Genomic DNA, 26672 nt, shown 5'->3' with positions numbered 1-26672 from the left:
GGAGAACAATTTTACATACATAGGCTGTGGCTCACTCTCTATGGCAGTTTCTGAAACATCTATTGAGCAGAAATTAACCCCGTGTTGTTAAGCGGTCATAACTACCAGTTTCTTAGATTCAGGACATACATACTCAGACATGATGTGACGCCCACCTTCCCCAGCCCAGGTCTGACCAGCGCCCTCGAGATTCACGTCCTCTGTACCCTCACAAGGGACCATATTTGGAAACAGGGTCTTCTCAGATGTGAGTAAGTGAAGGATCTGAGATGAGCCCATCCTGGGTCAGGGTGGCCCTGAATCCAATGGCAGGTGTCCTTGTAGGAGACAGAAGGGGAGACACAGACACAGAGGAGAAGCCACGTGAAGGCAGAGGCAGAGACGGGAGGGACGCGGCCACAAGCCCAGGGACGCCTGGAGCCCCAGAAGCTGGAAGGAACAGGAAGGACCCTCCCCTGGAGCCTCTGGAGGGAGCACAGCCCTGCCTCCCCTGGATCTCAGTGGCCCTGCCCTGCCTGGATGTCAGCGGCCCTGCCCTGCCTGGGTCTCAGGGGTCCTGCTCCCCCTGGATCTCAGTGGCTCTGCCTGCCTGGATCTTAGTGGCCCTGCCCCTCCTCGATCTCAGGGGTCTTGCCCTGCCTGGATCTCAGGGATCCTGCCCTGCCTGGGTCTCAGCGGCCCTGTCCCCCTCCTGGATCTCAGTGTCCCTGCCCTGCCTGGATCTCAGCAGCCCTGCCCTGCCTGGATCTCAGGGGCCCTTCCCTGCCTGGATCTCAGTGGCCCTGCCCTGCCTGGATCTCAGTGGTCCTGCCCTGCCTGGATCTCAGTGGTCCTGCCCCGCCTGGATCTCAGCGGCCCTGCCCTGCCTGGATCTCAGCAGCCCTGCCCTGCCTGGATCTCAGTGGTCCTTCCCTTCCTGGATCTCAGTGGTCCTGCCCTGCCTGGATCTCAGTGGTCCTGTCCTGCCTGGATCTCAGTGGTCCTTCCCTTCCTGGATCTCAGTGGTCCTGCCCTGCCTGAATCTCAGTGGCCCTGCCCTGCCTGGATCTCAGTGGCTCTGTCCTGCCTGGATCTCAGCAGCCCTGCCCTGCCTGGATCTCAGTGGCTCTGCCCTGCCTGGATCTCAGTGGTCCTGCCCTGCCTGGATCTCAGTGGCCCTGACCCTCCTGCATCTCAGTGGTCCTACCTGGAACTCAGTGGCCCTGCCCCTCCTGGATCTCAGAGGCCCTGCCCTGCCTGGATCTCAGCGGCCCTACCCTGCCCGGATCTCAGTGGTCCTGCCCCTCCTGGATCTCAGCAGCCCTGCCTTGCCTGGATCTCAGGGGTCCTGCCCTGCCTGGATCTCAGGGGTCCTGCCCTGCCTGGGTCTCAGTGGCTCTGCCCTGCCTGGATCTCAGGGGTCCTGCCCTGCCTGGGTCTCAGTGGCCCTGCCCTGCCTGGATCTCAGGGGTCCTGCCCTGCCTGGGTCTCAGTGGCCCTGCCCCTCCTGGATCTCAGTGGTCCTGCCCCTCCTGGATCTCTGCAGCCCTGCCCTGCCTGGATCTCAGGGGTCCTGCCCCTCCTGGATCTCAGTTGCCCTGCCCCTCCTGGGTCTCAGGGGTCCAGCCCTGCCTGGATCTCAGTGGTCCTGCCCCTCCTGGATCTCAGCAGCCCTGCCCACCCTGGATCTCAGCAGCCCTGCCCTTCCTGGATCTCGGGGGTCCTGCCCCTCCTGGATTTCAGTGGCTCTGCCCTGCCTGGGTCTCAGGGGCCCTGCCCTGCCTGGATCTCAGGGGTCCTGCCCCTCCTGGATCTCAGTGGCCCTGCCCTGCCTGGATCTCAGGGGCCCTGCCCTGCCTGGATCTCAGGGGCCCTGCCCTGCCTGGATCTCAGTGGCCCTGCCCTGCCTGGATCTCAGTGGCCCTGCCCCTCCTTGATCTCAGGGGTCCTGCCCCTCCTGGATCTCAGTGGCTCTGCCCTGCCCGGATCTGACTCTATTCTCCAGAGCTGGTACAGCATTAATCTCTGTTGAGTGAAGCCACAGAACTTTTGGCAATGAGTTGTGGCCGGCCCAGGAAACCCCATGGAAAGCAGGTTCTGGTGCCCGTCAGCCACAGGACAGAATCTCAACGTCATCTGAGGTGCATTTCATTGGCATCTATGTCAGAAGACGAGAAAGAATCAGGAGTGTAACCGCTGAACGTAAATGCAGCTCTGGGTGTTGTCTGCACCGGCTCGGCCAACGTAACGTCCCAACTGAGGCTAAATCTGTCTTGTTCCCGATGGTCGTAGAACACGTACAGAAGAAACACCTATGTGACTGCATATGGAGCACTTACTATGACAGGAAAGTTGTCAGGAGCTTGTAGAAAAGCTTGGGGACTTGCACTGTGTCAGCAGTGACACCTCCTTAGATATCTCGTTTGCAACAGCAGAAGCGGGTCCAGACGCTACGGTGAGAGGAGGAAAGTTAGCACCAGCCCTATGATCCCACCTGGATGTGCTGGCGATTCCTGGTGCCGTGGCCCCTGTGGATTCCTCCTTTACTCCCCATCTCAGTGTAGAATCTACCTGCTTTCTGGTTCCCCAGGAAGTGACCCAAACTATCGACTCGTCTCAGAGCACAGTGAAGAGGACCCATTAAAAGGTTGCTCCCAGGGGCACCCGGGGGGCTCAGTCAGTTGAGCGTCCGACTTCGGCTCAGGTCATGATCTCACGGTTCGTGGGTTCGAGCCCCGCGTCGGGCTCTGTGCTGACAGCTCGGGGCCTGGAGCCTGCTTCCGATTCTGTGTCTCCGTCTCTCTGTCCTCCCCCCACCCCGCCAAAAATAAATAAATAAATAAATAAATGGAACTTAAAGAAGAAAAAAAAACACTGTTCCCATCGTCCTCCTCCCAGCGGTGCAAGCGGATAGGAACGGGCAGGGGTCACAGTGATACTGGTGATGACAGTAACCACCGGGAATCGAGGAAGACACGAAATTGTGTCAGACACGCACACACTCAGACTGTATAATTAACAGAGATGAAAGAGAAGGACAGAAAGTTAACACAGCTACGCAGATGCCGGGTGTGGAGGTGACGACCAGGTACCTCTGAAAAAAGAATGCCAACAATGCGTATCGCACTGAATGCTTTCGGCTGGTTTCTTCTCGTTTCTGTTGGGGGAAACCACTCTGATTTCTATGTATAGGCTCGATCAGAGTGCAGGGTTCTTACTCTGATACCCGCTAAGGGGGCCACCTGGGCGACTGGGAATTTCACAAGCAGTCGCTGCGGTCGGTACGTGCATGGCCTCGCGCCGTAAAGGGGCTGGGGAAATTTCCCTGTGCCGACTTTGCTCCTCCAGAAAATCAACCAAAACGTGTGGTCATACTCCATTTAACTTCCTGAATACACAGCATAATTTCAACGCGTTAAATGTTTCCACTCTGTGTGTGTGCGCCTGATACCGAATCTTTTGCAACCATTGTTCAACCCTCCTGCATCATCATGAATCTTTTGCAACAATTGTTCAACCCTCCTGCATCATCATGAATCTTTTGCAACAATTATTAAACCCTCCTGCATCATAGTGCATCTTTTGCAACAATTGTTAAACCCTCTTGCACCACCCTGAATCCTTTGCAACAATTGTTCAACCCTCCTGCATCATTGTGAATCTTTTGCAACAATTGTTAAACCTGCCTGCATTATAGTGAATCTTTTGCAACAGTTGTTCAACCCTCCTTCATCATTGTGAATCTTTTGCAACAATTGTTAAACCCTCCTGCACCACCCTGACTCTTTTGCAACAGTTGTTCAACCCTCCTTCATCATTGTGAATCTTTTGCAACAATTGTTAAACCCTCCTGCACCACGCTGACTCTTTTGCAACGATTGTTCAACCCTCCTGCATCATAGTGAATCTTTTGCAACAATTGTTAAACTCTCCCGCGTCTGAGTACATTATGTTTTCAGATAAACGGTAGCTCGTGGGGAAACAGCGTGTTTGGGGCATCTTTGGATTGTGTTATCTCAGTGTAGACTCTGTGCAGAGTGCATTGTTATGACATAACATTTGAGTACACTCTTCTGGGGGGCGGTGGGGGGGGGGGGCGGGAAGCACACGGTGTGTCCCAAAGGCATCAGCCATAATGTTGCATACGGCTTTCCGGGTCCAGCAGGATGCAGACCCTTTGCTCGCCACAGCAGAAAGTGCCCATAAAAGCACATCCTGTTTCAACTGGCAGGTCCTGGTCCTAGGAATGTGGGATCAAAGCAAGACCCTGTGTTGGGTCTCAAGGCTGCACTGCAACCGTTGAGACCACAAATCTGCCCGGACCTACAAGGTACTAGTTCCCCCCCACGGGACCCAGAAGCAAGCTTCCTCCCCCCCCAGGAAGCAAACTCGTTAGCCACCTTAATGGGTGTGCTCGGTGCACAGGACGATACTGCTTTAGATTTGAACTGCTTTCGGGGCGCCTGGGGGGCTCAGTCGGTTGGGCGTCTGACTTCGGCTCAGGTCACAATCTCACGGCCCGTGACTTTGAGCCCCACGTCCGGCTCTGTGCCGACAGCTCGGAGCCTGGAGCCTGCCTCGGATTCCGTGTCTCCCTCTCTGTCTCTCCCTCGCTCACGCTCTGTGTGTCTTTCTCTCTCAAAAATAAACATGAAAAAAATTATATTTCAATTGCTTTCTCACGGCCTCATGGCAAACCTTGTTTCCCGTCTGGACACATCTTTTCCGCGGTGCATTTGTGCGTAAGATCGCACACCCATCACGCCTACTTACGCGGCGACAGATTCTGTCTTTGGCCTTTTTAATTTCATAGGGAGACGGATGGCTCCAGTCAGCAAGCATCCTTTGACGTCTTGAGCACAGGATAACACTTACATCTCACGGCAGAAACAGTAACAGAGGAAGCAACTTGACAACACGGGTTTACCGCGTGTGCCATGGGTCCCTGTGAATGTCTATGTGAAGATCTGCAGATTTTAACCCAAAGTGCTCACGGAAGCGGGTGAGGTTCCATTGTTTTAAAATCCAAAGCTAACTCTCCATGGTTTTAGGTAAACGCTCCACACAAAGGATAGTGAAAGTGAAAGACGCCACTTTAACCAACGTGGGGAGAGAAACCCACAAATGAACCACCACATGCACGGCCACACGTGGAAACTAACCAGACGTGTCCACATACACTCAGTATTCGTCTTTATTCTGAGAATCTCCACGTTCCAAGGAAAGAAATCAAGGCACGTTTTTAAAAACTCACTGGATCACGTCCCTAGCGCTGGATCACGTAGGGACTTCAGCCGCGGGGGTGGCCGATGTTACTTCCCTTGGCTGTGCCTCCTTCCGAGCATAGATCCACTGGTGAAATCTCAAACCCGTTTATTTTCCCTGACAACTGCCCCCTGCACGATTTGGAGAGCTCGTGTGTGTGTGTGTGTGTGTGTGTGTGTGTAACATACGCGCCCGGCCAGCTCGCGGTTTTTCCTTTCTCGGTATATCCCTCTCCTTCCCCCTGCCGCCCGTGGTTGAATACGAAAGTCAGACGCCCCAGCAGAAGCCCCAGAAGCCCGGAAAGGAAAACGCGTCTGCGGGAGGCAACGTCAACGTGCTTTCCTGTTCCATTTAGGGATTTCGTAACTGGGGTAAGACACGGTTATCCGAAAACCCCTCGGCTCCTTCGTCTGTGTGTGCAAATTAAAATATTCCAGTATATATTTGAAATGTATATATATTTATATAGTGTTCTGGTTCAAGAAAAGTCTGCAGCAGAAACCACAGAAAAATCTGAAAGGGATTCAAGATTCTCTCCAGGTCAGACTCTGCTTCAAAGGGAAGGGGGCCCCCAAATATGTTTGACACCAGGAACAGATCCGCTGAACACAGACGGACATTTACAGTCGTGTGAACCACAGAATATCTGCTCTGACTACGTTCCCAGCAAAGCCACAGGGGGAGTCCACAGGTGTCAAACCAGGCTGCATTTACCCCCAAAGGACAGAGGTTTCCGGAAGCCAGGGGTGCAGATTTCAGACAGGCTGATGGGGAACCCCGTCAGGGACCACACACCCTGGGGTCATGCACAGGACGTGCCCTCTGTTCGGTGACCTCGGTCCCCGTCGCCTGACAAACCCCACTTTCTTCCTTCCTGCAGGACAGGAACGGGTCTGTGGGAGGGAGCTGCGGGTATGGACCGGTTTTGTGGCATGCGGGCCACAAAAGAGAAAGGAAATGTTGAGGCTGGAGGGTCAGCAGCAGAGAGCAAGTCGTCCAAGTCTCCTCCGTGGCTGGAGAAGGAGAACCTGGGTGCACGGGACTTTCGCACCTGTCTGTGGGCTCGCCCCCCCCCAAGCACAGAGAGACCCCCAGCCCTCCCGGCCAGCCATGGTGCCAGTGTCTCAGGGATGGCTTCACCCAGCCCACGTCTGCCCTGCCCTGTGTCCACACATGTGGTTTCTATCCGCTCTGGGAACCCGCGAGCGCGGCTAAGTCAGGTCGTTAACTTTCCTTCACATAAGGAGATAAAAAGCCAAGGCCAAAAAATGTTCTCATTTTGAAAGCTTGATTTTTTCCCCCATTCATTCTTTTTCTTTCTTTTTTTTTTTTTTTCCAAAATGACTCAACCATCGTTGCAATGCCGAGGTGGTCCCTCCTTATACCGTCCCACGAGAAAAGAAAAAAAAATTAAAATTGGAAACTCAAAACCAACATCCTCGGGCTTCTCAGAAATGCCTCCACGGTCATCCCAACCTTCTGAGTTGATTCAAAATGGGGATTTTTTTCTTTGTTTCTCTTCCTTTCCCCAGCTTCTGGGAGGATGTGGACTTGGATAGTAAAAAACTAGGAAAAGGTACACGTCCATAAGGGGGTGTTGGTTACAGGAGCAGAAATCAGAGGCCGCTGAAAACCCGGGAGACGGGTGCCAGACGCGAGCCGGAAATACACAGACACACACTTCTGTGTGGACGAGAAAACAACGCTCTCTTTCCAGCCCCGGCCCACACCTGCATGTTGCAAGGAGCCCGCCTCAGGGGAGGGGGGGTGGAGAGTGGAGAATTTTTTTTAACACTTGAATACAAATATTTATAAGTTTATTTATATCTCCGTTTGACAAGATGTACATTCATACTATATGGTTTGACAAAATACACTTTGTAACTAGAACTAAACGTGAGAACATTTCATGTTACCAACCTGCAAGCATGGCCAGAAAAACCCCTCCCGCATGGTTTCCGCCCACCGCCACCCCCCAGCCCCACGATAGCAGAGGGATACAGGTTTTCAAGACCGCTGGTTTGGGAAAGCTTCTGTTACTTCTTTTCGTTGGAGCGATCCCTGAACACGTCTGTAGGTCCAGACAAAGCTCGTATGCATAACCCAAACGCTGTGGCTGTGCCGTAAATCCTAGTCGCTCCTCATAATTCGGGGGTGGGGGGGGGGAAGGGGGAGGCGGCAAAGCAAGAGGCTTAAAAAATATAAAAATAAATGCAAGGCAATGTCAAATTTACACTCACCATAATTAAAATAGCACATATTTATGAACTTTCAACCAAAAAAAAAAAAAAAAAAAACTAAAGGCAATAAATAACACATCCACATACATCCAAAGTCAAAAAGCAGAGAACCTTGCCTCCCTCTGATGCCACCTCAACCTACAACGGGGCTCGGTTATCAAACTATCACCTTTCAATAAATAGCACGCTTAATAGCTTTGAAAGTTGATATTTTCTACATTCTTCAGCTGATTTCTCATTAAATATCAAATTTCAATAAAACATTTATAAATTGCATCAAGTTTTCACGTGTATTGAAAACAAAACAAAAAAAAAGTCAGCATATCCCTAAGCTAATTTTTAATAAACTTCAATAAATTAGGCACCAGGTTTTAAAACTTGTCAACTGAACAGACCTCCCCCTCCTCCCCAACCTCCAAAACTCGGGGCAAGGAAGGGGCAAAGTGCCTGAAAATGTTGGGTCCTTGTGCTCAGCTCTGTGCCCCGGTGAAAATGCCCAGGAAAAGGGGCTTGTACCTTGAGGAAAATTAAGGAATTAGATTGGAAGCCAAGTGTGGGAGCAGAGAAGGCTGGGGTGTCCTTTCCATCGCGACCAGAGGGTTGGCCGTGAGCTCGCACACCAGTGCCCAACGTGCTCCTGGTTCCACTTTAGACACCCACATGTCCCCCCATGGCACAGACCACAGATGCTCGTGGCCAAGGACACAAGGAAGCCCACACCTGGAACTCAGACTTGTAGGGAGCGGAGGCAGCCACAGTGCCCAGCTTGCATTGCAGCGAGGTGTGGGGACAGTCCCTGCCCCAGGAGATCAGGGGGCATTTGAGGCTCTGAAGGCCCCCCCCACCCTCGAGCATGGATGCCAACCCAATTAGCTGATGGACGTGGCAACGCGTCAGAACACGTGCTCCAGACTGGCTTGCTTTTCCCGTAAGTGATTCAGGAACCCCGTCGGGCCCAGTGCTCGATTCTGTCAGAGTAAAGAAAGTCACCGTGTGGATGCCCCATACAGACAAGAAGAAAAGGGCATCCCCGTGCCTCTGAACCAGCAGTGCTGGGTAGCCGTGCTTCCCCAAGCATGCAAGAGGCACGCACATCATCCGTAGAGTATGCCCAGCACCCCAGATCCAGAAGCTCCAGAACCTTCCCCAGTGACGCCATCGGTCGCGGTTTCCCAGACACACAACCCGAGGAAGGAAAGATGGAATTCGTAACAAAGGTCCAAGAGAGCAGCAACATCTTACAAGAACTCCGTTTTGCCAAACCGGGCGATTTCCGTCCTGACAGTACTCTGTGGCCAAGGTTTCAGAAAAAGAAAAAGCATCCTGGGGCTGACGCCTCCTCGCGAAGTGGGCCCGGCAGAGCCGGGTGGATATGGGAACCAGCCCACGGCTCACCCCGCGCACCCGTGGGAACCCTCTGTAGGTCTGACAAACCCAATAGTCTGCCTACAGCCGCGTCAACACGCAACCCTGCCCAACGTGCTTTCCAGGTGACATTTCCCGCTGTGACCAAGGCGCCGTTGGGATGTCCCACGAATGACTTTGAAAGGGATCCTGGTTTGAGCAGAAAACAGCAACAGCCCAGAGGCATCCGTTTCATGCGTGTCATTTTTCTGACGCCCTGTCCCAGTTCTGCACCACGTGCACGCCCCCGGGTGATGCCACGGCCCCGGGGTGAAGGGCCGGGGCACCTAGACCACACGAGGATTAGGTGACCCCCCACCAGCACAACCGGAAGTGGAAGCTGCAGACCCCATGTCTTGTGCTCATGTGCAGGGAGTTTTCTGGGGCGTAGGGAGTGGTCTGTGAAGAGTGTGTTTAGGCAAAAATTTTGTAAGCTTTTTCAAACAAACAAGAAAATACGGATGCACACGCTTTACCTGGAACCTTCGCCAAGTGTTACATTTTCGGATGAATGCCACTAGCTTTAAAAGGTTGGAAATGCACTGTTTGCATGGAAAGGAAAGTTCAAGCTTTGTAGGACCTCCTGTTTTGTTTTTTGTTTTTTTTTTTTATTCACAGCTGTGACGTCTGACATAAAAAGTTGTGAGTGATTTAAAAATACTGACCTTACTTTCTCTGTCTTGCTCTGTCATTTTAGAGATTTATTAAAATTTCAGGGGGTGGGGGGAAATGTCGGAGGGGCCTTTCGGTTCCTATAAAGAATTTCAGATGACAGAAATGAGACGCATCCAAACGTGTCTGCATCTCAGCCCCGTGGAAAGGTAGAAAATGTTTCCTTGCCCGGAAGGAAACGTTTTCTGTCTCGTGAAGAAAATATACCAAAGTTCGGGGATAAGGAAAGACAGCCGCCAAGGCCAAATCCGGAAAGAGCGAAACGTGTTTTGGACACAGAATGAACGCGTGCAGCTCATGAAACGCTGGCTGGACGGCCGGGTAGGGGTTGGCACACTGATGGAGAAAGCCGCTTCCGTCTGGGCAGCCCTCGGCCCCTAAGGCAAAAACACAGGCGTCTCTCCGAGGTAGACAAGCCCAGCCCTGGTGCGTGGCCCCCGGAGCCCACGCAGTGCCCGCAAAGCGCCTCGCCCGAAACTCAGGTGCATCGCTGGGGACCCCGAACCCTGTGGCTACACCATTTCAAGCGACTTTCCTATCCCATGCCACCTGCTCAACTAAGTCGCCGTGTGGTGCTTACACAACGCGGCCGGGAGGGGGGCCTGGGGGGGACTCAGGGAGAAACAAAAAAGAAAAGAGGAGAAGTAAAACCTGGGACCTCGGCTACAAAACACTGTCTTCAAACTCGCTGCCCGGAGGACGTCACCCACTCTTCCCTTCTCAGAAACAGCTCAGCCAGCAGCGTCACATCCTGACAGGCCCCCGGTCTTGCTCGGCCCACGCCAGACACCCCCCCCCCCCCCCCCCGCCTCGGGTTTGGCGATGGGCCCCCAGTTGGCCGGGCCGCAGCATGCAGGAGGAGGGTAATGCCCTTGGAATTCCGAAGCTGACGGGGTCAAGAGTGCACGGCTATTTTTTTTTTAAATCTATAATATTTACAGTATTGCACTTAACTGCATTTCACCAAAGTTAATGCTGCATCAGTATCATACCTTAAAACCACCCGCCCCTGTGTCTCTATGCAAGTTATTTGCGTCTGAATTCTGTAAAACAGCAAAAAAAAAAAAAAAAAAAAAAAAAATCATCAATTCGGGAATCAAATGCTGGAAAAGTTATAAAGTCGCCTGTAGTATGGCACAAGGAATCCTAAACTCGGTGCTTTGGGGCCAAACATGTGCGTGAAGACCGTGCTCGTCATTCAGGTTCAACCCCCTCCCCCTCCCCAAAAAAAACGGTCCCAACCTGGGAGAACCAGGTCTCCCCCACCCCCACCCCACCTTGTGGAGGTCCTCAGACGCGGTTCCTTATTGCTGCAGAGTATGGCCCCTGCCTGGCAGGCGAAAGTCCACATTGAAATCCATACCCGTCCTGAACCTCCTCAGACGAAAAAGCAAGTTCGTGGCAGTGAATAAAAGTGTTGGTATCTTCAGCGGAGACCAGCCCCAGATCTTTTGTTTAATAGACTCTAAGATCTTCCAAAGGCGAGTAGGAAGCCACATGCACAGGGTAGGAACGCCGCCGGCAGCACAGGGGCGCACAGGGGCGCACGGGAGCGCACGGGGGCGCACAGGAGCGCGCGGGGCGCACAGGGGCACACAGGGGCTCCCGATGGCGCAGGGTCCCAGGAAGTGCAGACAGCGCGGCAAAGGGCTGGGTGGTCTGAGCGTCACCTGCGTTCTTCCGCACGGTCTCTGCGAGGGTCTGGCGGGGTCGTGAGGGCCCCGGAAGGCCCCCTCCCTAGGCCAGTGGTGGGCCCCACCCCGGGCTGCCCCGAGCGGGGAGGCCGCTGCCCCAGGGCCCGCGCGCTCGCTGCAGGGCGTCCGTGCGAACCTTCGGGGGGCGCGGAGGGGGCGCGTGCGGGACGCAGCGTGGGCGGGGTCGTGGGGCCGGGGCCGGGCGCGCCGCGGGCGGTGGGTCAGAGCCCCAGGGCCTCGGCGTGCTTCCGCGCCTTGAGCCGCAGGTCGGCGATGCTGGAGTTTTTGCTGTTGCTTTTGGCGGCGGCGGCCACGACGGCGGCGGCGGAGGCCGACTCGGCCAGGGACGCGATGGGCAGCCCGAAGGGCGGCGGCGGGAACATCAGGTAGGGCGCGTGCGCGGCCAGGTGCGGGTGCAGGTGCGGGTGCGCGTGCGCGACGCCTTCCAGCTGGAGCTGTGCCTGAACCTGGGCGGGCAGAAGTCGCAGTTAGGCCTCGTGTGCAACGGGAGGGACCCTGGGGCGTCCGTTTCTGGGGAGTCGTAGCCCCCTGTCCCCACCCCGGGGACCACCATCGACTCCTCTTCACCAGCCGGGGGCGGGAGAGGGGGTCGCAGCTGTGCTCCTGGCACGCGTGTCCGCGGGGGGCACTGGCTGCTTTGCGCCGTGGGAGCTGGAGAATCTGAACAGAGCCCGGCACCCACCCCCCCACCCCCCCCACCCCCCCCCCCGGTGGTGCCCACAACCCCTGTCCTCGCCAGCATCCCGGTGTCTGCATCTCCTCACGGGAAGCTCAACTTCTCTGAACTTGTGACTTGTCCCCACTCGACCTCTGGACTGCGGGGTGCTGGCCTCCTCTTACCCCCCTCCCCCGCGGGACGCCTCTGAATCCCACCCCCCGCGCCCCAACAGCCTCATTGCAGCATGGCCTCAGGGCGGACCCCACTCTGGGCTGCAGGTCGTGTGGAGAGACCGCCCTCCCTGGGGAAAGACGTGCGCCCAGGCGCGGAGTGGGTGAGGCCAAGCGAGAGAGGGACGCAGGCCCTTACCCAGCGCAGGCGCGGCCCTGGACTCCCTTCGCCTTTGGGCACCTTGAGTCTGACAGCACAAGGCGCCAGCGCCCCGCTCTCGGTAAGGGCCCTGTTTATTGACCCCTCACCACCTCTACCCGCTCCCTAGCTGACCCGCAGAGGCCCATAGTAAACACAGGTCCAAATATAACCCCAGGCCTGCTCCCTGGAGCAAAGCCGTGCAGGGCGCGTGGTGAAGATGCCTCCGCTCTGCCCACAGCACCCCAGCTCCGCCAGCCCGTGCGCTCACATATTCCCCCAACGGTGGGGCCCCAACCGGCGCGCCCCCAGGTCCCGCGCTGGCGCGAGTCCGGGGCACGTGCGCCCTGCGCTCTCGCCCCGGGCGCCCGCGCCTCGCCCCAAGCAGGTTCCACCATCCACCGGTAGCTGCTCCGGAGCAGAAGGCAGCCCTCGGGGGTCTCCGGAAACCCTAGACGCCCACGCCAGGCAGTCCTCAGTGCTGGGGCCTCCCGACTCCACTTGGAGCGGAGCCCCGATGACCCGGGCTCTGAGGTGGAGGGGGAGGCCCAGGTACAGGAGGGGGGCGTGGGGGGGTGGGGCGCAGACACCTCACTTGAGGCTTGGGGCAGGCGAGGTGGGGGGCTGGGTGTAGACGCAGGGCCTCCCGGCCAAGTACACCATCCTCGCGCCCCACCCCCAGCCAGGCCGCCTGGGTGGGTGGGATTTTTTTTTTTTTTTTCACTCCGATTTGATTTTTGTAAAATTGTGTTTGGGTTTAAACCCTGGCCCTCCCCAAGGTGACTCTTGGAGTTTTACAGCGTGATTTTAATACGTGCCAACGGCTCCATAAATGCCCCCTTGTAAAAGCGCCAGCCTTTCTTCCGCGGGGGCGGGAGCGGCGGGGGGGAGGCAGGACGCCAGGGAGGCGGGGAGGTGGCGGGCCCCCGCGCGGCTCAGAAGGAAGAAAAACGGGCTACCTGTTGGAAAGGCATTCGGAGGGCGCCCATGTTCACGTAGGGGGCCACCCTGCAGGCGTCCAGGTGGCTGGCGGTGCCCAGGATAACGCCTGCAAGGGGAAAAAAGGAGCCGTGAGGGCCGCCGAGGTCCTCCCGTGTCTGCACGCGCTCCCCACCTCCACACCCACCTTTATGCATCTGGTTCTCTTGCTTCCGGCACTTAGCTCTCCGGTTCTGGAACCAAACCTGAGGACAGAACAGACACACGCGCGCAGCCCCGTGAGCCCGCCGGCCTCTTTCCCCCCAGGAGGCTAGGCGCAGGGCGGCGCGCGCTCCGGTGCCAGGACACCAGGGTCGCAGTCGGGCTCCCTCCCGCCCCAGCCACCCCCCTCTCCCCCATAGCTGGCCACCTAGAGCTGCGGATTCCGAAAGTCGCTTCTGAGCCCTGCCTGTGTCCCCAGGTGAGGAGCCTTGACGGCTCATGTATTTAAAGTGGAGAAGTGCGCTCGAGAACGGCGGGGTGGATTCGAGAACTTTCCAGGAGCAGTGGACGCCCTCTTCCACTCTGCCAGGCCCTGGGAGCGCCTGATCGTCCTGCTCGGAACCTTAGCTGCCCGCTAACGGGGCGCACAGACGCATAAAGAGCTTCCAATATGACCCCCCCGCCCTGGTGCAATTCGGGACACCCTGAGTCCAGAACCCTCCGCGTCCCCAGTGTCCCTCATGCGCTCCTTGGAAGCCTGGAGGGTCTCAGTTAACAGTAAGGACTCCTCAGCGTCCTGGATCCGGAAACACTGGGTCACCCCGACGACTGCGGCCACCGGCCTCTCTTGCAAAATGTCTCATTCTTGGAGAAAGGGTATCCGCGGAACCTTCCCCAGTTCAGCTCGATTCGCAGGCCTGATGTCAACATTTTGGAGCAAAGGACGCCCCACCAAAGTCCCCTCACCTCGTCCAGACAGCCCTGGTTCTTGAACCCCGTGGCCCCCCAAGCTGTGCCTGCGGAAATCTGGAGGCCCCTCGTGCACAGTTTTAGCACCTAATTGTTCCTAACTGGCTTTCTCCCGCAGCTTTCCTGCCGCCCTCACTGGCACAGTTGTTGCAATGACATCAGGGGCCTCGCGGAATAATTAGCACAAAGAAAGCCTTCCGTTTGGCCAAACCGCCCGGACAGCTCGGCCCCGCACAGCTCGGCCCCGCTGCCCCCGACCCTGCACGGGGGAATGTCAGCAAACCCGGGAGGCCAGACCCAGCGGAGACTGTAAGAAACCTTCACTCTTCCTTCCCAGACTCTTCTGAGACAGCTTTTTATCCACGGCTGAGCCACCGCCCTCCCGTTTGAATCGGCCTTTCCGGAAGGCTCGAAAAGCTCGGCCCCGCCAGGCTACATACGGGGAGCTTGGGAAACTTTCAGCCTGTTCCCCGAAAAGCAGTCCCAAAACGGTCCCTCCGACCCACCCACCCAGCAAGGTGGGCCGCACCAAGTTTCACTCCCGTCTGCAATCCCTGCGTCCGTGGCCGTCCTCCCCGCACAACCCCGGGCAGTCCAGACAACACGACTGCACCCCAGAGGGCCCCTCTGGGGCTCCTCCCTCTCCTTGGGGTGCCCTACTCCGTCCTCAGAGGGGAGACCCAAACCAGGCGCAGGAGACAGCAAATTCTGCACCCACCCCCTCCACCCTCCCACCAAGGGCATTTTCCAAAACCAGAATCCTATTTAAACGTGGAAAGAAAGCTGTTCTCCCTTCAGCAGGGGTGGGGGGCGGGTGGGTGGAAATAACATTACGATGAATAAAAGTGATGAATTAGCCGCTGCGTGAAGCGATAATAAATCAGTCTTGGGGTGATTCACGATCAATTCGAATTAGTCCTGAATATGCTAAGGAGAGCTCAGTGCACTGGTTAAACAGTTATTTCTTCATTAAGGACCAGTCACTGATTTCTTTCACAAACGCTGTAATCTGATTTCCTTTTGATTTCCATTACAGACAGTGAATAATGACATTTAATTTAGCTCTGCGCCATAAACCCAAAGATATTTGTTGTAATTAAATTACCGCCTGGTCCTGCGCGTGGTCTCATAACTTTCGATTATAACCCTGACAGCTGGGTGATACGAGGTCCCAGTACACGACTAAAAATACAAGGTTAATAAGGACCAGCGTCCGTAGGATCCCCAATTTATGTCCAGCAGATTTCCGCACTAAATTGAAACTCTATCGTCCTAAAGGCACGGGACGGGCTGTGCCCAAGAGGGACGACCCAGAGGGTTCAGGCACGGGAACAAAACACAGCTCCTTCCTGACCCCCTGCCTTTGCCGCCCGCCCCCTCGCCCTGGGCGCGCTGACCCATTCGTTTTAACTAATTGATTTTTACGAGCCCCTTTCCCCCTGGTGTTGAGTCCCTGACTCTGTTCCCCGTGGCCGGCAGAAAATTGTCTGTCCCATCCCCGTGTTTCTTTTTATTATTATCTGCAGTCGTTAAGTTTTAATTCGCCTCTGGATGGACAGCCACTGGCGACCCTTCTCCTCCTCCACACGAACGCCCACCCCCCAGCCCCCCCCCCTTGATTTTAGGGTTTTCTCAAGAGCTGCAGACACACGAGAACCAGTTTTCTGCCGGTGGGTCCCTCCTGCTAAGGTGCTGCGTGTAATAGACTGCTCAAAGAAATAGTGTAGAATTAAATTACAAGTAATTTATTTTTATAGAAACAGTACATCAAGGCCTGGGAGATATTACAGATCCCAGGCAGAAAGACACCGGGAGATAACATAAAAGTTGATGTCCCCCTCAGCGAAAGTTTAATCTTTTCATTAATTTATAGGGGGAATGCCTATCCATCTTGCCCGAGAAAGGTGGCCAGCGGGGAAGCCACTCTGGGCCCTGCCAGCCGCCTCCCCGTGCGGGGGCCGCTGATGCCCAAACGCACCGGACGCCCCCCGCCCCCGCGAGGGGTGGGGGGACAGGGTGGCCAGAGCTGCTGTGCGCCTGGGTCGCGCCTCGCAGGGAGGCTCTGTCCCCGCTGGCTGTAGCCTAGAGCCGGCCCTGCACGATTGCCTTGCAATCCTAAGAAACCCTTCCCTCTGCAGCCACACGGAAACGCGGAGGGGGGCTGGGGACCAAAAACAATTTTCTTTTCCAAATTAACGATTTCGTAAGACACTATCTATACCACACGTTCGTGTTTTCGTTTGGAAAGTAAACTCGGGGGAGGGTGGGGACTGGTGTTTGAACGTGTTGATATTCCAACCCAACGGGGGAAACCCGTGCGTTCAAAGCCCTGCGCTTTTTTTTTTCTCATGCCGCCCCCCCCCCCCCGCTCCCCGTTTGGCAATATTAATTCCGTGTATTTAAAACCAGTCCCCAGAGCCCCGGGGATGCTGACCCCTTCTTCTCTCCGCCTGGCGCGCTGCTGTCGTGCCCAGAACCGGGAGGAAGGACGGGAACCTTCCCGGCCCCGGGCTCCCAGGCGGGGTCAGCATTCGGAGGACGCGAGCGGGAGTGAGTTTTTGCTACCGTGCCCCAAAAAGGCATAAATAAATTTAACCTAGCGGCTTGCCACAGCGTCCCCTCCGCGCACGTGCCGCGCACGCCCAGGGCCCCCGCAGACACTGGCTCGCCAGATGGGGCTTTATGAATTCATGCGCCCGCGCCCCCGCCCCCCGCCCGCGCCCGAGCTAATCCGGCCCCGCGCGGGCATCAGCCGCGCTCATCAAGATGCCCGTGTGCGCGACTCCCCCCACCTGGCCCTCGCCTCCCCTCCCTGGAGTGCAAGGGAGGAGGCTGGGGGCCGCGGAGAGGAGCTGTGCAAAGAGGTGAGGTCAGATCCCGGTGCCTGAGCACCTCCAGGTGGAGAGGGCGACCGGCTCAGGCGGGGCACGCGCCCTGGGTGCGAACCGTGCGACCCGCGCGCGCGCGAGGGCCCTGGGCGTCTCCGAGAGGCCCTGCGCTTCGGGGCTGGCGGGCTCCTACCTGCACGCGCGCCTCCGAGAGCCCCAGGCGCTGGCTGAGCTCCTCGCGCATGAAGGCGTCGGGGTAGTGGGTCTCGTCGAACAGCCTCTCCAGCTCGTTGAGCTGCTCCAGCGTGAAGTTGGTGCGGCTGCGCCTCTGCTTGAGCTTCGTCTGCCCGTCCTCGTCCTCGGACTTGACGTCCTCGCGCTTGTCCTTGCACTCGTAGATGCCTGCGGGGGCAGCGGGGGGGGGGGGGGGCGCAGGGCTGAGGGCGCAGGGCTCCCCGGGCCGCCCCCGCCCTCCCCGTCTGCCCAGAAACACGGCCGCGCTGCGCGGAGGTGCAGGACCCGGCGAGCACCGCGTGCGCGCCTGCGGACGAAGGGGCCCCGGCAGCCAACGCGCCCTCACTGCCTGACCAGCCCACCCCCACCCAGGGCTGCGTCAGGTCGATAAAGCGGACTCGAGGGGCAACCCACGCTGTTTGGCAATAACTCGGGCATTGGCGGCGCTGAATTTCTCGGCCTAACCTCGGAATGGTTTCCTCAAGGTTCCCCTTTGCGCCTGTTGACATATTGACATAGCCACATAGCTTAATCTCTCTCTCTCTCTCTCTCTCTCTCTCTCTCTCTCTCGGAGTGGGGTGCGAAATATTATTTTAAGTCACACAAGTTGGGGCAGAATCGCCCTAGTGTGGGTCCCGCGAAGGGCACCGGGCACACCAGCCGGGTTAAGAGCCTCCCTCCCCACGCGGGTGGATCTGGGCCGTGCCGGCCCCTCCCTGGACTCTTTTCTCATACCACACTCACACCCTCACGCTCAGCCCGGTGCCTGGGGGCGCATCGCTGAGCAAGGTCCCCAAGCTTACTGGCCTCCCGCTGCCCCCTCTGTCACATACATCCAGCGATGGGGCACACAGCCACCGGGGCACCAAGCCTGGCACTTTCTTACTCCAAAAATTAGGAGAGCGTCTGTTTCCTGGCGGAGGGGACGGTAGGGGGCTAAGCGACAGGCAGTTATAAGGCCAACATTGGGAGTCTAACCCGGACACCTCGCCTTCCCACCTGCAGCAAAGGCAGCCCACAAATTGAAAATAACGTGATCACCCCAAAGCCCGGCTGGCGGGAGCCGCGCCTCCCGGGCCCCCTGTGTCTCCCTGTGCTTTCCCTCCGTCACAGATCGTGCCGGGCACAGCCACAGAGCACCTCTGTGCCCTCCTGACTCGCCCCCGGTGCCCAGAAGGGGCTAGCCTTCAGGAGGCCCACCCCAGGACCGCAGTCCTGACGGTCTGGAGGCAGCACGCACAGAAGGCCTCTCCGTACCTCAGCCCGGAGCCTCGCCAAGCGGGAAGATGCAAGGCAGCCGTGGGGACAGGGGACACCCCCCGGGATCCCCGAGCCAGCCTGGACACCAGAAGCCAAGCCCTGAGTCTGCCCGACAGCCTTCCCTCAGGCCTTCTGAGCACGGGACGCGGAACCCCAACTTGGCTTTGAAATCCCCTTTCGCCTCTGGAAAGTGTTACATGTACAAACCAGCACCCCATTTCTGCCCCCACCGCGAATCCTGTCCTGGAGGCAGCCCTGATCCTTCCTTCCCTTCGCGTCCCTGAAGTCTGACCCCAGGGACGGATCCCAGCTGAGCAGCTGGCCTTCAAAGGCCTTGAGAACCCAGGGCGGGCTCTGCAAAATCCACAGCTCGGCGGGACAGGCCGTGCAGGAGCCCAGGATCTCCGGGTTTCTGCAGGAACCCGCAGGTCTCCCACACCACACGGCTCAAGCGCCAGGGACATGAGTCCTGGGTGCTGGAAACCTCTGACCTTACGTGTGGGCCCCGAGTGGCGTCCAGCCAGGCCGTGTCTCCGTGAAAGCAACCTCTGCATGAATTGCATGTGCCCTGCGGGGAGGGGGGGGTGAACCCCGAAGTAAGACAGGCCGGGCCTAGCGTCCCCAGGCCGCCGGTGGTCAGGGGCTCATCTCTAAGCCTCCAGCTTCCCTGGGTCCAGGCCTCAGAAAGATATCTGGGGCATCCCCACGGTGTCAAGGCTGCGGCCCAGAGCTCTGCCATTCAGAGATCCCAAGTGTGGGGTCCCAGCGACCAGGACGCAGGGGCTTCACGGGGCAGGGCTGGCGGGGTGGTGAGGAATGTCCTCCGTAGGGAGACCCTCCTGACCTCCCCCAACGCTGACACCGTGCGGACCAGGGGGCGAAGCCGCTGTGTTTCCCCTTTGCAATGAAACATATGCATTCGTAACAGTTTTACGCTGTGCCCCCGCCCGGAGAAATCCAGCCAATTTTACGCCACTGATTTGCCGCTGCTGGTTGCCCTGTTTGTACGGAGACACCCCACCCCCCGTTGGGACCACCCCGTGCCCGGCTGGGAGAGCCCCCCATAAACCCGCCGGTTCCCCTCCTCCCCCCCATTCAGCAACAGGGCGAACCGCGGCGAACGTCGCTGGAAAAGCAGGAAGGAAGGAGGCCCGGGAGGCGGTCCGCCCCGCAGCAGGGCCGGCTGTCCTCTCACAGCCTGGGGTCGGGAGGCCCTGCGCGCAACGGCCATGACCTTCCCGGGAATCCTTCCCTCGCGTCCAGACCCCGGCCACCTGCGGGCACGCGAGTGGTTTTCATTTGCAGGCCCGCGTCAGCTCCGGGTTCAAGGGGGAAAGTTTCCCCAAGAGGAAAGTGAGCAGAGAGGTTCAGTGGGCGCAGGACGCAACCCTCCCTCCGGGACCAGCGGCCAGCGCGTCCTCAGCGCCGGCCCAGGTCGGACGCTGGGGCAGCGGGGGGCGCTGGGAGAGACGCCTGGGATCTGTCGTGTGTGCGCTTGGGAGCAGACACTAGACAGCCTGGCGGGCGGGCGGGCGCGCACCCAGCGGCCCTACAGCCGACCCCGCCGTTCGGGCTCGTCCGCCCGATTGACTGCGACCCGGGAAAGTTCCCGCGGCGACGCCCGGCGCAAGGGCGCCGGGGAAGCCGGCCCGTCAGCAGCGCGCGGCCCCGGCCCCGGCCCCGGCCCTCGCTCGCTCGGCTGCCCTGCCTCCCTTCCTCTCTGGCTCCGCCGCCGCGTCTTGGCGTCTCCTTCCTTTCTTACGAAAACACTGGCGACGGGTGGCCGGGGCCTTTGCGTGCGAGCGTGGCCGTACATTCAGAGTTGGGGGCGGAATTCTGGGCGAGCCGTGGCCCCCGGGGCCTCCCCGCGCGCCGAGCCAGGGCCAGGCCCGCAAGCGCGGCGGCGAGGAGACGCCGTCCCCGGGAGGGGCGCCCAGCCGCGCCCCGGCGAGCTTACCTTCCGCAGCCCTCCCCGTGCCGAACTCTTTCAGTTTGTCCTTGTCGCTGTCCACGTGGTCCTTAAACAGATGCACCGGGCAGTGGCCGCTGCCCTCCGTAAGGTCCTGGAGGCTGGACTCCGAGCTCCCCAGCTCCCGGGAGCGCGCTAGTCCGCTTTCCAAAACTTCCCTGTACGTGATCGAATCCTTCTTGCCGCCACCGCCGCCGCCGCCGCCGCCGCCGCCCTCCTTGCTTTTCTGGTCAAAAGATTTGGATACAAAAGCCGTGAGTTCCTCCATGGCTGCCCGGGGGGCTGCGGGGTCCGCGGGGGGCGCGGCGGGGCTGGCCGGGAGCCGGGCTGAGGTCCGCACGCCTCCCCGCGCGGAGAGGACTGTCCGTGTGAGGGTAGATCCCTTCTGGTGTTATTTATGCCTTTCAACTTGAGATCTCACTATTTATACACCGCTACCTCGGCCCAGCCCCCCGCGCTCCCTGTCTACAGCAATTAGGGCGCCCGGATCGGCGGCGGGCGCACGCAGAGACGCTATCTCTCCCCCACCTCCAGTCCGGCAATTGGCTTTCTTCTCATTTCATCACTGTTTGGCGTCTGTGCACCTCGGTGTGGGGACCTAGAGATCCAATTTTTGCAGGGAGAGGGAGAGAGCGCGCGCGCGCGGGCGGGCGCAGGCGCCGGCGCCCCAAACAGGTACCCGCATCCCCTCAATGGCTGGCGGAAACGAAACTCGAGGAAGAGTTTACGGATGGTCGGGAGGTTCCCGCCGGCCCCGCGCCCCCGGAACGCGTCTCCGCAGGATGGGTCCGCGCGCGGCGACGCGGAGACGCCGAGGGCACCCCGGGCGACGGTGACGCGCGGTCTCACGGACGACGGTCGAGTGCGAGTCGGAGGGAGATGCGTTGGGATTTCGGGCCCGCTGCCGCCGGTGCGCGCGGGGTGGCCGGGACGCGGGCGGAGGGCCGCGGAAGGGGGAGGAAGGGGCCCACGTCGACCCCAGCGTGGACGCCGGAACCTCGGCGGCGGAGGCGGTGGAAAGCGGCTCGCAGACCTCGGAGGAGGGGCCGGCGCGGCGGAGGCCGGGGACCCGGACGCTGCCGGGGGCCGCGGGCGACTGCGGAGCGCGGGGGTCCACACGCGGAGAAACCGGCGCGTCGTGGGGAGACCTGGTTTGTACACTGCGGCCCCTCGGGCGCGCGTCAGCCCCCGCGCGGCCGCACCCAGAGCCCTGCACCGGACCTGGAGGCCAGGATATTTATTGGGGGGGGACTACGTGTACTTGGGGTTGCGCCACGCTGCTCCTCGTTCGCCCCTTCCCACGGCCCGTCTCCAGGGTGCACGGGACGACCCACTCTCTCGAGGGCAACACGAAAGCATTTTACGCCCCCGGAAGTCAAACGTGTCCTGTCCGCACAAGTCCGTCTGCAAATAAAGTTGACTTTACCCTCTTCCCTTTTTTATCTACAACATCCCCCGCCCCCCACCCCCCACCCCCGGCTCCCCTCCTTGCCCCCTCCCCCACGCCGGAGTGCGGACCAGGCTTCTCGGGGAGCTGCGGGGCAGGTGGAGGGGGGGCTGGGGGGGGGGTCTTGGAGAAGATCCGTGCGCACGTTCCGAAGGCGGCTCCCGCGCGCTGGGTGTGCTAACCGGGACCCGGGATCGGGGTCACCCCCGGCGGTATCCGGGGTTCGCCACGGCCCCGCAGCGCTCTCCTCCGGTTGGAAGGAGAGGGAGAGCTTTCTCCGCGGCTCCTGCGGCCTGCGTCCAGGCACTCGGGGTTCGCTGGGGGGGGGGGGGCTCGATCTGGGAGGGGCTGCGGGTGTCCGACCCGCGCGACAGGGACAGGAGGAGGAGCACAGGGCAAATGGGGGGGGGCAGCGCTTTCCCCCGCGCCCCTCCGTCCTCCCTCCTTCCTTCCTTCTCTCTCCTTCCTTCCCTCCCTCCCTCCTTCCCTCCTTCCTTCTCTCCTTCTCTTTCCTTCCTTCATTTTTCTTCCTTCCTTCCCTCCCTCCCTCCTTCCTTCATTTTTCTTCCTCCCTCCCTCCTTCCCTCCTTCTTTCTCTCCTTCTCTTTCCTTCCTTTTTCTCCTTCCTTCCTTCCCTTCCTCCCTCCTTCCTTCTCTCTCCTTTCCTTCCTTCCCTCCCTCCTTCCTTCCTTCCCTCCCTCCCTCCTTCTTTCCTTCCTTCCTTCATTTTTCTCCCTCCCTCCTTCCCTCCTTCCTTTTCTCCTTCTGTCTCCCCTCCTTTCTTTCATTCCTTCCTTCTTCCCTTCACTCCCTCCTTCCTTCCCTCCTGCCCTTCTCCCTCCTCCCCTCCCTCCCCTCCTTTTCTCCCCCACCCCCACCCTCCCTGCATCCTTCCTCCGGGAGCTGTGCGCCCTGCGCCTCTCCGCGCGGCCCGGGCTGCTGTGTCCCGCGTGCGGCCGCTGGACCCGGGGGCCGCCGCGTCCTCCGGACTTCAAACGCGCAAGGCGAGGAAGCCCTCCCAACTTAACAAACAGGTCTTTGTCACCGCGGCCCTCTAATCAAAGCGGAGGCGCGCACATATCACACAGAATTACAAATAGCCCCTCATGCATTATGCATGCAGCAGGTCGGCGGGGGAGACGCCGAGGGCCCGCGCCCGGAGCGGGGGTGCGCAGGGCGCGCGCGGGTGAGGGCGCAGGGCGGCCCGCGAGTTGACAGCGCTTTCCCGGGGCTGCGGCCCCACCCTCACCCCTGCCACCCTGCGGGGACCAGCCTCCGCCCCGACAGGCGTCTGGAGACACCCTCACCGGCCCCCCCTCCCCCCTGCAGAAGGAGCAGAAGAGGCGGAGGTGGGTAGAGGACAGAGAACACTCGGACACAGGGACCACTTTCTCCAGCTGGGGGGGGGGGGGCAACTTCTTCTCCCACGTGTGCACCTCAGCCCCCCGCCAGCCCCGGGTGGGGAGACCAGGTCCCCAGGCTCCTGGGGGTACAAACGTGCCCAGTCTTCCCAGAATCCTCCCTGTCCCTTCTGTACATCCCCAGGGTCCCCGAGGGCAGTGCAAGCTTGGCCTGAGGTTCCTCTGCAGGGGAGGGGGGGTTCAGGAGACCAGGATGGTCCCCTCTCCTCCTGAGTGAGGTCCCACCCCTACCTAGCGGGGAATCCAGCCCTCCCCTCACCCCCAGGGTCTGGCAGCCCCCAGGACTGTCCCCAACAGGCACCGGATAGGGCCTCTGCATACACAAAGTCCTCAACCCTGAGAAAAACTCACCTCCCCCAACACTGCTGCAACCCCCGGCTCCTTCCCACCCCACTGCAAACGCGTGGCTTCCCAATAACCCTTCACAAGAGAAGCACAGCCCACGCTGGGCTCTTGGCTCCCGTGGCAAGGCCTGGCCTGCTCCGGGATCCGCTGGCCGAGGAGGGGGGCCGCCTTCCCACAGAAGCAAACTTGGTCTTGCCGAGGAGCAAAGAGACAAGGTCCTTCTCCAACTGTTGGGGACCCCGGAGCGTGGGGTCCCCCGAAGCCCCTCCCGTCCCTGGCCCTGAGCCCACAAGGCCCCCTGACATGCTCTCCTTCAAAGACAGAGACCGGAAGATAGCTAGGAGCTGTGTTATTTTTCATAGTTTAGGCAGTGAGTTTTTGTAGCACATATTTGTGCTAATTCAAGACAGCGGCCGAGGGCTCCGGGTGGGCACGCTTTATGGAACGTTGCATTTGCACTTGTGCTCCCGCGTGGCTGCAGGCAGGAGGGGAGGCTGCCCGGGCCTCGGCACAAGGGGCGCCTGTGTGAGCCTCCGTGCACTCCCCCCCCCCCCCAGAAAGACGAACCAGGAAGAAGAGAGAACAGAGGTTTAAAATCTCACGACGTGTCTGGTGAGAACGTGGGTGCTTCTCTGTCTCCGGAGCGTGTTTTTCTCTCCCCCAACTCGTAAGGGAGGAACGGGTTTCAGGGAAGTTTGCGGATAGAAACGAAAGCACATCCCTTCCTAAAAAACACCAGCAAAAAAGCACAAGAGAATTTGTTGGCTGGGGGGGGGGGGGGAACCTGCTTTCTGGATGGAAAGACAAGTTCTGAGGTGCAGTCGACCAAATCGTGGGCGGCACTCCGGGCCCCCCGCACCCCGCTCCCAGAATCCGGGACGGACGCGGGCTGCCCGGGGTCGTGAGCGCCAGGGGCTCCGATCCGTGCTGTTTCCTGCCTGTTGCAGCACACAGAAACAAAATGCGGTGAAAAGGAAGTAAAAATGCCAGGAGACCTTGTGCTCTGGACGAAGGAAGGGTCCTGGCCAAGTGAGACAAGGTTGGGGGGTCACCGACACGACCCCGCATCTTGGAGGCACCGTGGGGCCTCGTGGCCCCAATCCGCCGCATGCTGTCCTGCCCGCACCAGCCTCCCGTCCTGGCGGGAGAACAGAGAGACCCTGGCCAGGGTGGCCCCAGGAGACCCGCGCCCACCGAGGCTCAGGGCTCCCCGCTCCCGGCATGCTGCTCCCAGAATTGCGGTCCACTCACACAGCACCGGGCCCTCCTGAATTGTTGCAGACCCCAAACCCCGGGGAGGCCACCCAGTGCTGGAGGCCAGGCCTGCCCCGTCTGGAGGTGCTGAAGCTTGTGAGCCTCTGTACCCCCTGGGGACCCCGGCGGGCAAGGCACAGGGGTCACGCTTTCTGTCCAGGCCCTGCAGCCCAGCCCGCGTCCCCCCCAGAAACCCAGGAAGAGGGGCCGTGGAGGCACAGCTCACCACGGCGCCCGGCTGGCCGCGTGCCAACCGGGCCCCTCCGGGCCACGCCAGGTGCAGACTGACCCCGGGAGCGGGAGCGGGTGGGAGGCAGGGGCCGGGACGGGGACTCCGGCAGTTTTCGATCTGACAAAGTGATCTTTCTGCGTGCGAAGTAGGTAAATCGTAACAAACAGAAGCTGCTGTTAACGGCTCTCCTTCTCTCTCACCGTCACCACGCCAGGGGAAAAGGGGGTCATGAATATTCAAATATTTGGTATTTCGTTTACTTAATTGCTAAAAGACGCGGCTCGGATTTTTCAGGAACAGCCCAGAAAGCACAGGGACCCCTCCCCACCCATGAAATATGTATACATATCGATCACGAGTGCAGGATTTCACGGACGTCCTAACACATTTCATAGAGGGGCTCCTCTCCCCCCCCCCCCACGCCCCCCCCACGACCCCCACCTTGCAAATTTAGAACGCTGCATTTGCACACGCCCTCCCTCCTACGCTGGTTATTGATTTACCCACACGTCCGGGTTTCAGACGCGGGGCTAACAGATTTTCATCACGGTGGCCCCGTTAATGCAGCTCCGGAATGGAACTGAATGATCCCGGCCACACGTATGCTATCCCACGGGCCGGATTCGCTCTCTCCTCCCCAGAGAGGGTGTTTTCCAGGGTCCACCCAGAACGCGTCCTTTCCGCTCTGGTCCTGGGTTGTTGTTGTTTTCCTACTTTGTCTGACTTTGGCTACAAAAGCCCAGAATTCACGTTGTAGGGGAGGGAGTTCCAACACAGCCCTCAGGAAATGCTGTTTGCTTCTGATGGGATTTTCTTTTTCTTTTCCTTTCTTTCCTGCTTTTCCTTTTTTTTTTTTTTTTTTTTTTTTTAATGTCCTCGCCGCGTACTTTGTAACATATGGTGGGCATTAAAACTCTTTGCTTTCAGATTTAATCGCAGGACCCTTGGTCTCTGTTTTATTGAAGAAAAACATTATTTTTGCGGGGAGCAAAGCAGTCTCTCACCACCGCGACGGACCTCTGAACAGGGCCGTTTTCTGGAAGCAGGGCCGCACAAACAATGGGGCCAGGCTCTCTGCGATGAATACATTAAGCACCGGCTTAGGCGTGTACTTTGATTTTCGCTCTCCTTTGTGGCTCGGAGCCTCGGCGAGGGGACGCGCAAAGAGCCAGTCCTGTCCTCCTCGTCCCGGCGTCCCCCACCCCACCCGACTGGCCACCGAGGGCTTTGAACTCAGCTCCCACCAAACTGGGCTGAACGTCTTCTGCCTTCTCCGTGCGGTTACAATCTGCAGATGAAAGAAAGAGATACGTGTCCTGCCCACAGCCCTGGAGAGAGACGTTGTTGTGGGTTGAGAGCGAACCCTGGGCCGGGACCTCCGGCAGAAAGTTACACAAACCCGCCTGGCCTTGCGGGGGGGGGGGGGGGGGGGACGGTGGGCCCCAGGTGGCCCGGGGTCTCCCCCAGAGCGCACAGGGCGCTGTCCGGAG

General features: G+C 59.2%; 1 protein-coding gene across 1 annotated transcript; it reads right to left on the bottom strand.

Annotated features, from left to right (window-relative positions):
* Positions 1-9572: 9572 nt before the first annotated feature.
* On the bottom strand, positions 9573-21327 carry SHOX (short stature homeobox). The gene is made up of 5 exons (XM_045471930.1): positions 20472-21327; positions 17214-17422; positions 13429-13486; positions 13262-13350; positions 9573-11721 (listed from the first exon to the last, which is right to left on the bottom strand). The coding sequence occupies exons 1-5, from the start codon at positions 20749-20751 to the stop codon at positions 11476-11478; spliced, it is 882 nt and encodes a 293-aa protein (XP_045327886.1). The 5' UTR covers positions 20752-21327; the 3' UTR covers positions 9573-11475.
* Between the last annotated feature and the right edge of the window lie 5345 nt (positions 21328-26672).

The sequence above is a fragment of the Leopardus geoffroyi genome, chromosome X (genome assembly GCF_018350155.1).
Source record: "Leopardus geoffroyi isolate Oge1 chromosome X, O.geoffroyi_Oge1_pat1.0, whole genome shotgun sequence".
NCBI lineage: Eukaryota > Metazoa > Chordata > Mammalia > Carnivora > Felidae > Leopardus > Leopardus geoffroyi.
This window is presented reverse-complemented; position numbering and strand designations above follow the sequence as displayed.

Coding starts and splice junctions, on each gene's coding strand:
- SHOX (XM_045471930.1), bottom strand. CDS start 20,751: ATGGAGGAACTCACGGCTTTTGTATCCAAATCTTTTGACCAGAAAAGC. Junction 17,423..20,471: donor CACGGGGAGGGCTGCGGAAG/GTAAGCTCGCCG, acceptor CTGCCCCCGCAG/GCATCTACGAGTGCAAGGAC. Junction 13,487..17,213: donor TCTCGGAGGCGCGCGTGCAG/GTAGGAGCCCGC, acceptor TTCTGTCCTCAG/GTTTGGTTCCAGAACCGGAG.